The 18351-nt window shown below is 42.4% G+C and overlaps 1 protein-coding gene across 1 annotated transcript in view; it reads right to left on the reverse strand.

Annotated features, from left to right (window-relative positions):
• Window positions 1-520: 520 nt before the first annotated feature.
• LOC105027531 (clustered mitochondria protein homolog) overlaps window positions 521-18351 on the reverse strand; it is a 36031-nt gene continuing 18200 nt past the window's right edge. Inside the window, 11 exon segments of the mRNA XM_029120677.2 lie at window positions 521-1850; window positions 2068-2109; window positions 2693-2766; window positions 8797-8949; window positions 9100-9193; window positions 10095-10216; window positions 15483-15608; window positions 15700-15780; window positions 15868-16007; window positions 16124-16277; window positions 16828-16912. Coding sequence (XP_028976510.2) covers window positions 1739-1850; window positions 2068-2109; window positions 2693-2766; window positions 8797-8949; window positions 9100-9193; window positions 10095-10216; window positions 15483-15608; window positions 15700-15780; window positions 15868-16007; window positions 16124-16277; window positions 16828-16912 — 1183 coding nt within the window. The 3' untranslated portion in view covers window positions 521-1738.

An 18351-nucleotide genomic window follows, 5' to 3' on the forward strand; every position in this document is an offset into this window, starting at 1 on the left:
AACAATATAGTCCACCCACACTAGTCACTACTCAACCCAATCGCAAAACATGCATTCTGGGACTTTTTCTGAGAAGCATTCTGGGGCAAATATTTATATAATTGTTCAAACCATCCATTTTGGGTTTGATGTCTAATGTGTAGGTCATTAATAAGAATAAACTATTTCATACTTAACTTAGCTATGTAATTCCACATCTGAATGCCAGTGGTTTTGAAGACATGGGACATAAATTGGCACACAGATGACATAGTACACAGTTTTTGAAAACACTTTTTGCCTTGACAGCCCTACTTTTACAACACCTAACTATTAATTGAGGACTTCACCTTTAACTGGTTTCCAAGTTGACCTATAATGGTGATATCTGAGGCTTTTTTTTTTTTTGCCTAAATACTTGCTGGTTAAAATTATATACTAATACAAATACTTATGTACAGGTTATGCAAATCGATTTTGCTATTTATTTCTCACAAAATGCTTATCCTATTGTACATTCTCTCAAAAACAAGGAAAGTAAATAGAAATGCATGAAACGAATGCCTCCTAGTGGTTGTATGCGGTATCGCAGGATCAGTTTATACTGAAGTCAAGAAACAAGTAGGTGTTAAGGCTTGAAAATGGTTGCAATGAGTCCAATGTTACTCATGGAAAACATTTTATTTTCATAATATAGTCTTCTAATTTTATTTTCCTTCAGCTCTGCAAACAGGCATTGCCCCAAAGAAAGGTAAATTAACTTATTTCTGAACAGATTGTAAAAAAAAATCATTAAAGAAAATGTATATTTAGTGCCCTGAATGGCTCACTGGTAAGTCACTGCCTCACAGTTAGTTTTGTCATTGCAAGACCAGGGTTTGAATACTGTTCACGTATTAGCCCAGGGTTCCATGGAGTCTGATCAAATTGGCATGCACTGTCTGGGGTTTGGGGGGCACTGTCTGGGGTTTATGGTTTGCCTTAATTAATTGCACTCTGGAGAATGCATTCCTTTTTTATTTGTTTTATTAAAAGGATATACAAAACCTCACAATGAAAGTCATCTTGGCAGATTTTAGTTTAATGACATGGTATGCAGACTGTTTCTTTGCATTTTTTGACCAAAGTCAGCCTTTTAATGTATTTATGCATAAGCCCTTTGTGTGTGTTGGTTTTTCATCACAAGGGATCAGTTTTGTTTTCGGGCTTCTTGGTAAAACTAAATACATGTGTATCAAGATGTAATCATGCCTGTTATAGTTCAGAGATTGAAGAGTGTCTTTTCAGCTTTATCTTGTTAAACATTTCCTTGTTATGTGTTCATGAGGCATGCCTTCTTATTTTGATCAACATTCATTCATACAGTCTTAACTAAATCTAATTCTTTCAGAGTGCTTTCAGATCAGAGGTAAGATGTTAGGAATCAAAGACACAAGGTAATAAGGAAAGGAAACACTAAACGCATTGGGACACACCCCAGGTGTCTCTATAGTCACAGTTGGATACGGCTCAGCTGCACTACAAGGCTGCAGTTCATGTTGAATCAGTAAGGTCCTTATTCAGTATTATTTTTTTTTTAATTCATCAATGGTAAAAGGACACATGACGTCTGTTTCACTCTTTGCTGACCTATTATCCAAATTTTAGTCTGACAAATATAAGGTCTTACGTGTCCGTGATTTACTAATACATCTTTACAGAGGTCCACATGTTGAATCAGTGGTAAAACCTCCAGAGAATAAAAGATTGTTGTTATCTGTTACTCTATCGGTGTTGTGTCCTTATGTCCTAGTAGCTGGTTCTCCAGTTCTTGAATCTGAGCCTGGCCCCTCCCCTGTATCTGAGCCTTCAGATCCTCAAGGTCCTTGGTGCTGGAGGTGGAAGAGGGGGAGGAAAGAGGGAGAGGGGTGAGGATTGGATACGAGGTAGAAGGCAGAGACAGAGAGAAACAGCCACGCTGAACATCATGCAAATGCAAAGCATTGTTGCTGTGTAATTGTCCAATCAAAGGTAAGAACTGCTTACTATATTGGCTTCTCATAACTAGCACTATCTAACATGCTTGCTTGCAAGCCTGTTCGCACTCACATGAGGCCGCTTGCATTGTTAATCCTGGGTATGCCCACTTTCCTTTATCCAAGAAAAAAAAATCGAAATTCACTCAATGCATGTGTTTGTTTAGACAAAATCAAAATTCCAGAGCATGTAGCCTGAAGAAGCCAAGCAATGTTATTTAAACAATTATTTCAAAGTAGGGTTATAGCCTAATTGTGATGAATTTATGACACGCTATCGGCTGCAAAAACACATAGCCTGCAGGAATCAACACAGCCTGTAGGCTAGAATGTATGTATATTGGACATTTAGGAAGATTTAACCAAAATGAAATAGAAAATTGAGATAGATAGGATTAAATCAAATTAAATGAAAAAGGCTAGACTATACAGTCAGAATGTTTTACAATTACACCCCTTAGAAAAAGAGTGTTCTTACTGTGGCGTAACCCTTTCAACAGGCATATTCAAGTGATACAACTTATGTTTACGTTATTGTTTAATGGAATTGGAGTAAAACTGAAATGTTTTTAAATCTACTTCACGTTATATCAAAATTATGCGCACTTAGATCCATGCTTCACTCCAGTTTCAGCCTGTACACTAAATTTGATTTAGGATTGGGATTAAGATTCCTACGAGAGTGTGTTTTTATTTACCTGAGAGGTACCAGGATGATCCCACAGGTTAGGTTGAGCTGCTGAAGAATCATGGGTATGCTGGGAGCAGGGAACTAGGCAGAAAAAAGAACAGCATATTTTCCATCGGTACCCCAATCACACAACATTTTGTTTTGCAATAGTTTTTAAAAATAATTTTACAATGTACTGTGAGTTGACTGACAGCACATTTTCATTGACACCCCTGCCATTCTACAGCCACAGTGCGTCTGTTTTCCTTTTACTAGTAGTACCTTACATTTCACCAGGTACCTTTGATGAGTTCTCACTTTGTGGGTGCAGCTTCCTTATGCCTTTAAAGCATATACAGATGTGTGAATCTTACTCCTCAGTCACATTTACACTTCTGGTTGTATTGTATTTGTATATCTATTTTTTTTTAAAGGTGCCCTTTGCAGCATTTTCCATTTAAAATATCCAATAATAGGCCTTACTGTTAAAGTTAAGAAACAGTCTCTGGCAGAGTGTCGGGACTGACACTATCCCCAGTGCCATGGTTGCAATAAAAAAAAAAAAAAGGCCGGGACATTTGTAGGTGTGTACTTCCTTGAAGGTGTGTGAGGTGGAGACCAATGACAAGCTTTATTTGGGTTCATGTAGCCTACACAGAACGCTCCAGAAATGAAAATATATGGAAGCAAAGCGAACATAAGACAAGCAAGGGTCCATTTAGCATTTGAAGCTGAAGTTTGTATGAACAGTGATGATGTTTCTACTTGATAAGTACTTTACATCACCTCATTTAGCTAGTTGGCTATATAGTCAAGGAAATCTATATGTAAGTTATAAGATTGATGATGACAGAAAAACAATTATACTATGTAGAAAATCATTCAATGTTCTTGTTTATTCTATTTGTATGAGCGAAGATACATTTTAGAAAGGTTTCTCTAAAGTCTTTGGTCGAGACAATAAGCTAACGAGCTAAGTTGTGTCCAAGCAGATACTCTTTAACTCCATTTCCTGCTGAAAAATAGTGTTAAAACCTGGTGCTTTCTGTAAAATGTTTTTGTTCCAGCTAGCGCTAGCTAGCACAATCATGATTTTATATTCCCTACATAGCCATCAATGAATCTCTGAAATATGGCAATGCATCTAACACAATAGTTAGTACAGATGACGTTTGGATTGGTTTAGCCGTTTACTTTGTTTTCTGTCGTTATGAAAAGGACCCATCAACATTAACCTAAATTGAAACTAAAGTCTGTGTTCATTGTTCCAGCATCGATGGTTGGAGGTGACACTGCTTCAGACCGGTCAGTATGCTGGTAATGAGAGTGTCAGTTCCTATTGGAGTAATAGAACCGATATACAACGCACTGCCAGTAGGTGGCTTTAAGTTGCATAGAGCTCCTTTAAAGGCATTTTATGCTTTATTTGATCAAAAAGTTCTGAATGAGGAAGCAGTTTACAGTGGGGAGAACAAGTATTTGATACACTGCCGATTTTAAAGGTTTTCCTACTTACAAAGCATGTAGAGGTCTGTAATTTTTATCATAGGTACACTTTAACTGTGAGAGACGGAATCTAAAATCCAGAAAATAACATTGTATGATTTTAAATGAATTAATTAGCATTTTATTGCATGACATACTGTGGGGCAAAAAAGTATTTAGTCAGCCACCAATTGTGCAAGTTCTCCCACTTAAAAAGATGAGAGAGACCTGTAATTTTCATCATATGTACACTTCAACTATGAGAGACAAAATGGGAAAAAACTATCCAGACAATCACATTGTAGGATTTTTAATGAATTTATTGGTTAATTCCTCAGGAAAATAAGTATTTGGTCACCTACAAACAAGCAACATTTCTGGCTCTCACAGATCTGTAACTTCTTCTTTAAGAGGCTCCTTAGTCCTGCACTCGTTACCTGTATTAATGGCACCTGTTTGAACTTGTTATCAGTATAAAAGACACCTGTCCACGACCTCAAACAGTCACACTCCAAACTCCACTATGGCCAAGACCAAAGAGCTGTCAAAGGACACCAGAAACAAAATTGTAGACCTGCACCAGGCTGGGAAGACTGAATCTGCAATAGGTAAGCAGCTTGGTGTGAAGAAATCAACTGTGGGAGCAATTATAAGAAAATGGAAGACATACAAGACCACTGATAATCTCCCTCGATCCGGGGCTCCACACAAGATCTCACCCCGTGGGGTCAAAATGATCACAAAAAAATCCCAGAACCACACAGGGGGACCTAGTGAATGACCTGCAGAGAGCTGGGACCAAAGTAAGAAAGGCTACCATCAGTAACACACTACGCCGCCAGGGACTCAAATCCTGCAGTGCCAGGCGTGTCCCCCTACTTAAGCCAGTACATGTCCAGGCCTGTCTGAGGTTTGCTAGAGAGCATTTGGATGGTCCAGAAGAGGATTGGGAGAATGTCATATGGTCAGATAAAACCAAAATATAACTTTTTGGTAAAAACTCAACTTGTCGTGTTTGGAGGAGAAAGAATGCTGAGTTGCATCCAAAGAACACCATACCTACTGTGAAGCATCATGCTTTGGGGCTGTTTTTCTGCAAAGGGACCAGGACGACTGATCTGTGTAAAGTAAAGATTGAATGGGGCCATGTATCGTGAGATTTTGAGTGAAAACCTCCTTCCATCAGCAAGGGCATTGAAGATGAAATGTGGCTAGGTCTTTTAGCAGGACAATGATCCCAAACACACCGCCCGGGCAACGAAGGAGTGGCTTCGTAAGAAGCATTTCAAGGTCCTGGAGTGGCCTAGCCAGTCACCAGATCTCAACCCCATAGAAAATCTTTGGAGGGAGTTGAAAGTCTGTGTTGCCCAGCGACAGACCCAAAACATCACTGCTCTAGAGGAGATCTGCATGGAGGAATGGGCCAAAATACCAGGAACAGTGTGTGAAAACCTTGTGAAGACTTACAGGAAATGTTTGACCTCCGTCATTGCCAACAAAGGGTATATAACAAAGTATTGAGATTAACTTTTGTTATTGACCAAATATATATTTTCCACCATAATTTACCAATAAATTCATAAAAAATCCTACAATGTGATTGTTTTCTCATTTTGTCTTTCATAGTTGAAGTGTACCTATGATGAAAACTGCAGGCCTCTCTCATCTTTTTAAGTGGGAGAAAGTGAACAATTGGTGGCTGACTAAATACTTTTTTGCCCCACTGTAAGTATTTCATCACCTGTCCACACATACTTAATCAAACAGACTCCAACCTCTCCACAATGGCCAAGACCAGAGAGCTGTGTAAGGACATCAGAGATAAAATGTAAGACCTGCACAAGGCTGGGATGGGCTATAGGACAATAGGCAAGCAGCTTGGTGAGAAGGCAACAACTGTTGGCGCAATTATTAGAAAATGGAAGATTTTTCAAGATGACGGTCAATCTCCCTCGGTCTGGGGCTCCATGCAAGATCTCACCTCGTGGGGCATCAATGATCATGAGGAAGGTGAGGGATCAGCCCAGAACTACTTGCAGCGCACGCAAGGTCCCCCTGCTCTAACCAGTGCATATCAAGGCCCGTCTGAAGTTTGCCAATGACCATCTGGATGATCCAGAGGAGGAATGGGAGAAGGTCATGTGGTCTGATGAGACAAAAATAGAGCTTTTTGGTCTAAACTCCACTCTCCATGTTTGGAGGAAGAAGAAGGATGAGTACAACCCCAAGAACACCATCCCATCCGTGAAGCATGGAGGTGGAAACATAGTTCTTTGGGGATGCTTTTCTGCAAAGGGGACAGGACGACTGCACCGTATTGAGGGGAGGATGGATGGGGCCATGTATCGTGAGATCTTGGCCAACAACCTCCTTCCCTCAGTAAGAGCATTGAAGATGGGTCGTGGCTGGGTCTTCCAGCATGACAACGACCCGAAACACACAGCCAGGGCAACTAAGGAGTGGCTCCGTAAGAAGCATCTAAAGGTCCTGGAGTGGCCTAGCCAGTCTCCCGACCTGAACCCAATAGAAAATCTTTGGAGGGAGCTGAAAGTCCGTATTGCTCAGCGACAGCTCCGAAACCTGAAGGATCTGGAGATGGTCTGTATGGAGGAGTGGGCCAAAATCCCTGGTCAAACCTGTGCAAACCTGGTCAAGAACTACAGGAAACGTATGATCTCTGTAATTGCAAACAAAAGTTTCTGTACCAAATATTAAGTTCTGCTTTTCTGATGTATCAAATACTTATTTCATGCAATAAAATGCAAATTAATTAATAAAAAATCATACAATGTGATTTCCTGGATTTTTGTTTTAGATTCCATCACTCACAGTTGAATAGTACCTATAAAAATTACAGACTTCTACATGCTTTGTAATTGGGAAAACATACTAAATCGGCAGTGTATCAAATACTTGTTCTCCCCACTGTATATACACTGGAGGCAGTGGCATAAAGCCTATTCAAACTAGGAATAAACTTGTTTTTGTTAAGAAGAGATACCAGGAATATGATAAAACTGCCACACAGGCTTTCTTTGTCTTTCATACAAATGGAAACATCATGTTCTATTTCATGGAGCTCTGCCCCATAGCTCTTCTCATATTGGTTTACCCTTTGCTGTACTTGGGCAACCAGCCTGAGAATTTGAATGTATCAGCCAATGAGAGGGCAGCTGCTCAGACAATCGTGCTGCTCTTTTGGCCAATGACAGCAGCATTGGAGCCTCTGTCAGGGGCTATTAAGTGTCATTGTCTTTGATTTGCAGCAGAAAGTGGAATTGTGGGCTTTCTCTACTTCTCCCTTTGGGGGAGAAAGGGAGGAGCGTCTTTGTCACACTACGTGGTGTGCACTGCGAAGAGATGAGTGGCAACTCAGCTGTTTGTGTGCTACGGCATTTCACCACTGGGTAAGGCATCCTCTAAACAATGGCTGGCTCATTGGCTTAAGGAAGTGATCGAGCTAGCTTATGAGGTAGGTGAACAGAACAGCCGAAACTGGATTTAACCAGAATAGAAAGAGTGGGAGGCCCCAGTGCACGACTAAACAAGAGCACAAAACAGAGTGTATAGTTTGAGAAACAGATGCCTCACAGGTCCTCAACTGGCAGCTTCATCAAATAGCACCCGCAAAACATCCGTCTCAACATCAACAATGAAAACGTGACTCCAGGATGCTGGCCTTCCAGGCAGAGTTCTTCCTCTGTCCAGTGTCTGTGTTCTTTTGCCCATCTTCTTTTCATTGGCCAGTCTTTTAGAAGGCCAGCAACCCTAATTGTAAAGTTTGCGCTGTTCTGTGAAGGGAGTATTTCACATTGAACACCTCGCTGGAAAAGCCTTCAGAACAAGAATAAACTGATGAGTTTCGGAAGAAAGTTCTTCTTTTCTGTTCATTTTGAGCCTGTATTCAAACCCACAAACGTTGATGCTGTTCTCAGCAGTTCTCAGCAGTGCTAACATAATCGCAAAATGGTTTTCTAATGATCAATTAGCCTTTTAAAATGATAAACTTGGATTAGGAAACACAACGTGCTATTGGAACACAGGACTGATGGTTGCTGATAATGGGCCTCTGTACGTCTATGTAGATAATCCATAAACAATCAGCCGTTTCCAGCTACAATAGTCATTTATAACATTAACAATGTCTACACTGTATTTCTGATCAATTTGATATTATTTTAAGGGACAAAAAAAAACCTTTTCTTTCAAAAAACAAGTACATTTCTATGTGACCCCAAACTTTTGAACTGTAGTGTACATCAATCCAATAATGATTGTTCACTGTCAGCCAATCCAGCACGGTGTCAATGAAAAATAAATGGCAGAGCAGTACCTTCCCTGATCAGTTATTGTCGAATTTGCATAAACGTGGACTATTTTTGTTTTAGAGGACAGCGAACATGCCCTTTCCTTACTTTAGTTTTATTGACAGTGGGAATCACGGCAAGACAGATGAAGACGAAACATACTATAGTGATGTAGGGTAGAGAAGGGTTACCACACGACCATGGCTACTCACAACACCGTCCTTTTGGACCTCTGTTCGACAAACTTTTATTTAAGTCGCTGAATGTCCTCTCCTGTCCCCTCCACCAAAGTAAACATGACCGGTCTCTGCAAGTTAGTGGTGGTAGCCAGCTGTGGTACCTGACATAAGTGTGCTGTGAGTGGCGTGAGGGAGGCGCTGGAACCGCCGACGCCATATATGCGGTTCAGAGCTCTCTGCAGGGTCACAGCTTGCTGGGTCAGACTCTTCAGGTACTCTGAGCTCTCCCTGGCACTCTCATGGTTCTGCCCCACCTGCGTTTACAACACGTGACAATGTACACTGAATCTGGGTTAAGCCCAACAGAGCATGAAGAAACCCCACCTTAATAATGGATGTCCACACTGCTGTGATAATTCCCGTAGTATCACAGACGTAAGGGAACAGTTTCACCCAACACCAACCTGGTCCCTGTATATGGAGTAGGCCTGCTTCTCGTGCTGTAGAGCTGAACGGAACTCTCCCTTCCTCTCGTACACCAAGGCCAACAGGTGATTACTGATGAGGAGGCATGGAAAGAGAAACAGAGAGAGGGAGAGAGGGAGGTGGCGGTGGAAGGTTATTTTTCATATTGCACCAAATCTGGTTGATGGAAAGTATGTGTCGTTGTGCGTGTAAATCACGTGTCTGTCTGAGGGTTTCAGCTCACCTGTGTGTCTATCTGAGGGTTTCAGCTCACCTGTGTGTCTGTCTGAGAGTTTCAGCTCACCTGTGTGTCTGTCTGAGGGTTTCAGCTCACCTGTGTGTCTGTCTGAGGGTTTCAGCTCACCTGTGTGTCTGTCTGAGGGTTTCAGCTCACCTGTGTGTCTGTCTGAGAGTTTCAGCTCACCTGTGTGTCTGTCTGAGGGTTTCAGCTCACCTGTGTGTCTGTCTGAGGGTTTCAGCTCACCTGTGTGTCTGTCTGAGGGTTTCAGCTCACCTGTGTGTCTGTCTGAGGGTTTCAGCTCACCTGTGTGTCTGTCTGAGGGTTTCAGCTCACCTGTGTGTCTGTCTGAGGGTTTCAGCTCACCTGTGTGTCTGTCTGAGGGTTTCAGCTCACCTGTGTGTCTGTCTGAGGGTTTCAGCTCACCTGTGTGTCCGTCTGAGAGTTTCAGCTCACCTGTGTGTCTGTCTGAGAGTTTCAGCTCACCTGTGTGTCTGTCTGAGGGTTTCAGCTCACCTGTGTGTCTGTCTGAGGGTTTCAGCTCACCTGTGTGTCTGTCTGAGGGTTTCAGCTCACCTGTGTGTCTGTCTGAGGGTTTCAGCTCACCTGTGTGTCTGTCTGAGGGTTTCAGCTCACATGTGTATCTGTCTGAGGGTTTCAGCTCACCTGTGTGTCTGTCTGAGGGTTTCAGCTCACCTGTGTGTCTGTCTGAGGGTTTCAGCTCACCTGTGTGTCTGTCTGAGGGTTTCAGCTCACCTGTGTGCGCATTTAAGGGATGCAGGGCCATGGTATTTGGAGGATAAGGTGAGGGCATTAAGCAGGAACTTCAGAGAAAGGTCATAATCCAGCAGTCCATAGAGCACCAGACCCAACATGCACTACAGGAACCGAACAAAACAGGAACTGCTCAATATTCAGTCTGTAAACTTTTATTTATTTTGCCAATTCAAAGTTAATTAACATGCACAGTAAATAAACTGCTACAATTCTGAACCCAATATTCCCTACTGACAAGTTTTTTTTTGTTTTGGCTCTGTAAAATGCAGTCGGTATAGGTTACATTTTTATTTTTTTATCCATAAACCTTGAATGTTGTAGGAATTACAGCCCTTTTTATGCGGCCCATTTTGGGGGGCCAATATAATGGGACATATTAACATAATTGGTTCTGTCATCGTATTTAGTACTTGATTGTTTTTAAGCATTCGCAAGATTAAGTGCTGTCTAATGAGTTTTGAGGCATTTGGTTGTATCTGAACAGACAATATGTTTTTGTACACTTCACAATTTGTTCTACTGCTGCTGTCAGCATTTACATCATCTGTGGAGACAATCAAGCCAGATCCTGTGGCAGCCATATATGCTCTAAGTATAACTCCTCTTTCACCTTATTTCATAGATATGTTGGTATGCCAAATCCTTTTGTTCTTTCACTTTCCTTTTCGTTTGGCAAACACATTGGTTCATTATAATATTTGTCTCAACTGTCCGCAAGACCTTTTTTGGCATTTATTAGGCTGTCCTGTTTTTGATGCTAACTGGTGTTTTTTTCACATGCAGCCAGCATATGTACTTTGGCTGGTGAAGTCCACTGCAAATGGCAATGGCTAAAACATCCACAGCTACTTCCTGTAGCGGGTTCTTCATCTGTAAGATAGTTCTGTGTTGCTTTCTTCTTAATTATAGAGAGTGTTCTTTAGTCATCCATTTGAGATTCCTTGGTCTAACAGGTCATTGCCACTGATGAGCTAACCATTGTTTTCTTTCTTGTTAATGCAGAGGTATATCTAGGATCACAATACATAAAGGGCTTAGCCCACCTCCCACCTGGCTATTCATAAAAGACCCGGGCCTATAGCCGTGGACACCCAGGCCTAACGATGTCATGGTGATAATGTACCAAACGGATGATTATGGCATGCCCAATGTTTCAGCTATAGTGGGGAGAACAATTATTTGATACACTGCCGATTTTGCAGGTTTTCCCACGTACAAAGATGTAGAAGTATGAATTTTCAAATGTCATGCTGGAAGACCCAACTCAATTGTGAGTGACGGAATCCAAAACAAAAATCCTGGAAATCACATTGTATGATTTTTAAGTAATTCATTTGCATTTTATTGTATGACATAAGTATTTGATGCATCAGAAAAGCAGAACTTAATATTTGGTACAGAAACCTTTGTTTGCAATTACAGAGATCATACATTTCCTGTAGTTCTTGACCAGGTTTGCACACACTGCAGGTGGGATTTTGGCCCACTCCTCCATACAGACCTTCTCCAGATCCTTCAGGTTTCGGGGCTGTCGCTGGGCAATACAGACTTTCAGCTCCCTCCAAAGATTTTCTATTGGGTTCAGGTCGGGAGACTGGCTTAGCTACTCCAGGACCTTGAGATGCTTCTTACGGAGCAACTCCTTAGTTGACCTGGCTGTGTGTTTCGGGTCGTTGTCATGCTGGAAGACACAGCCACGACCCATCTTCAATGCTCTTACTGAGGGAAGGAGGTTGTTTACAAAGATCTCGCGATACATGGCCCCATCCATCCTCCCCTCAATACGGTGCAGTCGTCCTGTCCCCTTTGCAGAAAAGCATCCCCAAAGAATGATGTTTCCACCTCCATGCTTCATGGTTGGGATGGTGTTCTGGATGTTGTACACATCCTTCTTCTTCCTCCAAACACAGCGAGTGGAGTTTACACCAAAAAGCTAGGACATGCACTGGCTTGAGCAGGTGGACCTTGCGTGCGCTACAGAATTTTAATCCATGACAGCGTAATGTGTTACTAATGGTTTTCTTTGAGACTGTGGTCCCAGCTCTCTTCAGGTCATTGACCAGGTCCTGCCATGTAGTTCTGGGCTGATCCCTCACCTTCCTCATGATCATTGATGCCCCACCAGGTGAGATCTTGCGTGGAGCCCCAGACCGAGGGAGATTGACCATCATCTTGAACTTCTTCCATTTTCTAATAATTGTGCCAACAGTTGTTGCCTTCTCACCAAGCTGCTTGCCTATTGTCCTGTTGCCCGTCCCAGCCTTGTGCAGGTCTACAATTTTCCTTACACAGCTCTCTGGTCTTGGCCATTGTAGAGAGGTCGGAGTCTGTTTGATTGAGTGTGTGTGGACAGGTGTCTTTTATACAGGTAACGAGTTCAAACAGGTGCAGTTAATAAAGGTAATGAGTGGAGAACAGGAGGGCTTCTTAAAGAAAAACTAACAGGTCTGTGAGAGCCGTAATTCTTACTGGTTGGTAGGTGATCAAATACTTATGTCATGCAATAAAATGAAAATTAATTATTAAAAAATCATACAATGTGATTTTCTGGATTTTTGATTCTGTCTCTCACAGTTGAAGTGTACCTATGATAAACATTACAGACCTCTACATGCTTTGTAAGTAGGAAAACCTGCAAAATCAGCAGTATATCAAATACTTGTTCTCCCCACTGTACATCTCTGTTTGATTTATACTGATTTATCTGCATCATGATGCCTAGCTTGACTTGCATTGACACTTCTTTGGTCCTAGTAACAGATTCAGAAGGCAAAGCCTAGAATCAAGACTAGACTAGCCAGTTCAAATAAATGTATGCACTCACAACGCTCTCTATAAGGGTGTCAGGGAAATGAAAATATATTGTGCTGTTGAATCCTTCTGTTATGAATGAAAATAACCCCATGTTAAAGTTGACAATCAATACTTTAACCCCCCATTGTATTTCAAACCTAAAGTGCTGGAGTACAGAACCAAAACAACAAAATGCGTGTCACTGTCCAAATTCTTATGGACTGCACTGTATATTGCCCCACTAACACCTGTATTCCTTATGAACTCCATTTGTAACATCACCACTCTGGAGCCTCCCCTCCGGCACTCCGCCTGGCGGGTGTACTAACCACCAGCCTGAAACACCGGCAGTCGTCCTGAACTGTACGCCCCCCACTCCAGCACACCTGGTCCTTGTTACTAATCACCAAGGACACTAATTCAGTTCTTCACTTGTGTGTATGCACTGGGGATTGTTGTTTGCTGTCAGCTATGTGTTTCGTATGTTTGGTAGCCTTTTACTATAAATAAAGATTCCTTAATTTTGCTATTCATTTTCATGGATTCCTTTTTTTGCTGTTGTGCTCACTTGCCCTCACATGTTACACCTATATAAAACACAAATGCCTATATTGCTTATCACAATATATATCCCCACTGATCCACCCTGATGCATGTATTCCCCACTAACACCAACATTCAACACTGATGTCTATATTCAACACTGACACCTATATTCAACACTGATGTCTATATTCAACACTGATGTCTATATTCAACACTGATGTCTATATTCATCACTGACACCATAAATTCAACACTGATGTCTATATTCAACACTGATGTCTATATTCAACACTGATGTTTATATTCCCTACTAACACCTATATTTAACACTGATGCTTATATTCAACACTGTTGGCTATATTCAACACCTATATTCAACACTGACACCTATATTCAACACTGACACCTGTATTCAACACTGACATCTACAGTGGGTATAGAAAAGAATCACCACCCTTTAAAATAATAAAATGTTGTTGCTTTGCAGCCTGAAATGAAAACGGACAAAAACATCCAAGTGAAAGATATAATACCAACTATAATACCAAAAAAAAAGAAATAAAAAAAAGTTTCACCCCCCTCCTAAAAAATATGTAATTTATCACCTTCTCAATAGCACACAAAGCCAATTGACTTTCAACTGTGATCACCTGTGGTCATTTTGATTAGCCCAGCATGAAACAAGCTTTTCCTGAAGCATTTCAGTCCTTGGTAATGCAACTGAAGAAAACAATCAACGTGGCAAAGCATTGTCAAAAGTTGTGCACAGGCACAAGTCAGGAGATGGATAAAAAAATAATTCAAAGGCTTTATCAGTGCCTAGAAGCACAGTGAAGTCTATTATTAAGAAGTGGAAGGTATTTGGTACAACACAGACCCTCCCTGGGTCAAGACGTTGCTCCAAACTGGATGAAAGAGCCAGGAGGAAACTGGCCAGAGAGGTGACCAAGAGGCCTACAGCAACTCTGAAGCAGTTGCAGGAATTCATGAAAAAGAGTGGTCATTGTGTGCATGTGACAACAATATCACAAATTCTCCACAAATGTGGCTTGTATGGGAGGGTTGCAAGAAAAAAGGCACTCCTCAAGAAAGGCCACATGCAGTCACGACTGAGCTTTGCCAAAACGCAGCTTGAAGATTCTAAGGCCACGTGGAAAAAGGTGTTATGGTCAGTTGAGACTAAAGTGTAATTATTTGGCCTAAACAGGAAACGGTATGTCTGGCGAAAATCCAACACAGCTCACCATCCAAATAACACCATTCCTACAGTAAAACATGGTGGTGCTAATATCATGTTATGGGGTTGTTTCTATGCAGCAGGGATTGGAGCACTTGTCAGGATAGAAGGGAAAATGGATGGGACAAAATACTGTCAAATTCTTGAGGACAATCTGCTGTTCTCTGTCAGAAAGTTGTCAATGGGAAGAAGATTTACCTTCCAACATGACAATGACCCAAAGCACACAGCAAAACTGACCACACTGTGGTTGAAGGAGAAAAAGGTGAATGTCCTTGCATGGCCTAGTCAGAGCCCGGACTTAAACCCCATTGAAAATCTGTGGAATGACTAGATCACAGCAGTCCACAAACGGTCAGCATCAAATTGAACTGAACTTGAGCAGTTCTGCAAAGAAGAGTGGTCAAATATTGCAACGTCTAGATGTGCAAAGTTAGTGGAGACATATCCAAACAGACTAAAGGCTGTAATTAAAGCAAAAGGTGGTTCAAATACTGACACAAGGAGGTGATCCTTTTTCCAACTCAGTGATTGTTTTTTTCTGACCTGTCGGTGTTATATCTTTCACTTGGATGTTATAAGTTGCACTGAGTAAATACAGCTGAAAGAAACAAAAACTGTGTCTGTCTTCATTTCCGGCTGCAAAGCAACAAAATGTGATTATTTTAAAGGTGGGTGATTCTTTTCTATACCCACTGTATATTCAACACTGAAATTAGGAAATGAACAGAGGAAAAGCTGGAAGCCCTTTCAGTCCTCTAAGCAGACAGATGGTGTTTGACTTGACTCACGTCCAGCAGCGCCACTTGCGGGTGGTCCTCCCCGTTGACCAGGAGTGTGAGGTAGCGAGCTCTGTACAGCAGATGCAGAGACGTGGTTGGCTGACCACCAGCGAAGCAGTACAGAGAAAGGTGAGTCTGACACAAAGTGAGGGAGGGAGGATTGCCACATAAATCACCAGTAACACCATCGCCCCAATGGGGAAATAGAACTCATAAAATGACTCACATATTCCTCAATGGTTTGATGGTGCTCAATCCCCAACACTCTCTCACTGAGCAACACTGCCTTCTCTTGGTGACTTAGAGCCTTTGGAAAACACACAGACACACACAAAGTATATATAAGAACCTGGACTGAGAACCTATATAAGTTCATATGAGAAAATGTGTCTACCTCCCTGTAGTCCCCCATGATGTAGCAGAGTCTTCCCAGTAGACGCAGACACACACACACGTCCTGGTGCAGGACACCACACACACTGCTGAACAGGGTAAGGGCCTGACTTATCAATTCATAACCTTCCTTCAGGAGACCTGGGATCACACACACACACAGCATGGATAAAATATAGCATACATAACATGCATTTGTATGTGTGCTTGTGTTTGCGTGTGGTGATTTTGTGGGTGAGTGTGTGTTTGTGAGTCACCCTGCTGTATGGCAGCCTGTGAGTGCTGTATAAGCTGTGTGGCATCTGAGGTGGTCAGGCAGAGGTGTTTTACCACCGGGAACATGTTGACCACATCCTCCTCCCCAAACACTGGCTTGTGACGGGACTCAAAAACATACTCCCTCAGCTGAACCTGGAGAAGGGATGGAGGGAGTCGAAAGACAGGAAAATAAGGCGTTATATAATGGACTGAGTGGATGGCTTGGGAGACGACGGTTAGGGTGGTGAATCAAAGGGTTAGATGGATGGACAGATGGAGGAATGGGGTGGATGGATGGACAGATGGAGCAATGGGGTGGATGGATGGATAGATGGAGGAATGGGGTGGATGGACAGACAGATGGAGGAATGGGGTGGAGGGACAGACAGATGGAGGAATGGGGTGGATGGACGGACAGATGGAGGAATGGGGTGGATGGACGGACAGATGGAGGAATGGGGTGGAGGGACGGACAGATGGAGGAATGGGGTGGATGGACGGACAGATGGAGGAATGGGGTGGATGGACAGATGGAGGAATGGGGTGGATGGATGGATAGATGTAGAGATAGATGGACACGGGGGTTGGCTGGAGGGACTGATGTAGAAAAGGACTGATGACGGAGAGATCGATAGAGAGATGGGGTAAGATGAAGCGATGGATTCAGGGATGAATGGAGGTGTGGAAAGGCTTGCTTTTTGACCTGGATGCCTGTCTTAACGGCCATCTCTCTCAGGAGGGAGATCTTCTGTAGACCGAATTGCTCTACTGCCTCATCTATGCTGTCACTATACAGGGACAAGGAGAGAGAGAGAGACATAACGTACACAGCGCAGGTACGTTTTACAATCTACAGGTTAGAATCCTTAACCTGACCAGACTGGGGAAAAACCTGTAGACATGGGCTTGAGTTGGGATATGCAAAATGTTTTTGATTGACACATTTCAATGATCAGGCCCAGTGGCGTTTTTATATGGTTGTGTTTATTTAACACATCAACAAACAGCGTGGCTCCACAAAATACTTTTAACGACAGAGCGGCTTGCTTCTACCAGGTGTTGTAGAACACATACTGGAGAGAGAGAGAGAGACTTTCTTGTGTAATTGCTCTTCTCCTCTCTCACACACATGTAAAAGTACCACTGTCACATTTACAAACCTAAATTAGGAATGCAAACAAAGTTCAGAACCAATGTGCCTACAGGGCCATACGCGAACAGCAATGAGCTCAACACCACTGAAGGCCACAACAAGGTGGAAAGACAACTTTTTAGGGATAAAGATCCATTCTATGACAACAACCTTAATAGATAACCATGGACCCACTGACACTTGTCACCATCTATATCAATCGATCCAGCACAAAAATATGACCAATGTACGGACCAACACCACAAAGGCAGAATGATAAAATATGCTTTCACTCACCAAGGCTGAGAGCTCACTTAAAGAGAAATGTGGCATGGCGGTTCATCCTCTGGGCAAACTTTTTAATTAGTTTGGGAATTAAGTCATGTAGCTGTTGAATCAGCTGGCTTTTGATGGACAACATGGCCAATGTGTTGAGTCGCGGCTGTCCCATGGTATTGAGAGTGAAGGTTTTTGCCCTCTTCAAGGTGGAAAAGTTCCTCTCTGACTCAGATGTCATCATAGGTGTTGTTATGATAATTTTCTGCAGAGTGACGCTCTCAGCAAAAGCCTCCCCTAGGTTGTTCTCATGGATGGATCTTAACAGAGACAGGGCCGTCTTACCACTGTGAAGCTCAGTGTGGCGGTACAGAGTGGTCAGCTCAGACTTCAACTTTTCCTCGTTTCCTAGAGGCCATAGTTTCACTGCACAGTCAAGCTCAGATGTAAGGAATGACAGGACAATTTGTGGGAAGAGCGAGCTGTCAACCTGCTTGATCAGGTGGTCACTTTGTGAAAACCTCTGCTCCACTTGGGAGATGACTGTGTCGCATGCCTCCTTCATCACCCCTGCTTTGTTGGTTACTCGTTGGCCTGGCTCGTCTGTTCCATCGTGAACTGTGGCAGCCCATTCATCGGCTTACTTCCGCATATTCTGGACATTCTCCTTGAAACGGGTGGGCATTTTTTTGACAGGCCGTATTCCTCATTTATGGTGGCCTCATCCCATCTTGGTTGTGTGCGTATGTCCTCCATACACAGGTGCAGTGCAACACGGTTTTCCCAAACTGCATTGACAATTCTGCTTTTAAAGTTCCA

The sequence above is a fragment of the Esox lucius genome, chromosome 7, assembly GCF_011004845.1.
Source record: "Esox lucius isolate fEsoLuc1 chromosome 7, fEsoLuc1.pri, whole genome shotgun sequence".
Taxonomy (NCBI): domain Eukaryota; kingdom Metazoa; phylum Chordata; class Actinopteri; order Esociformes; family Esocidae; genus Esox; species Esox lucius.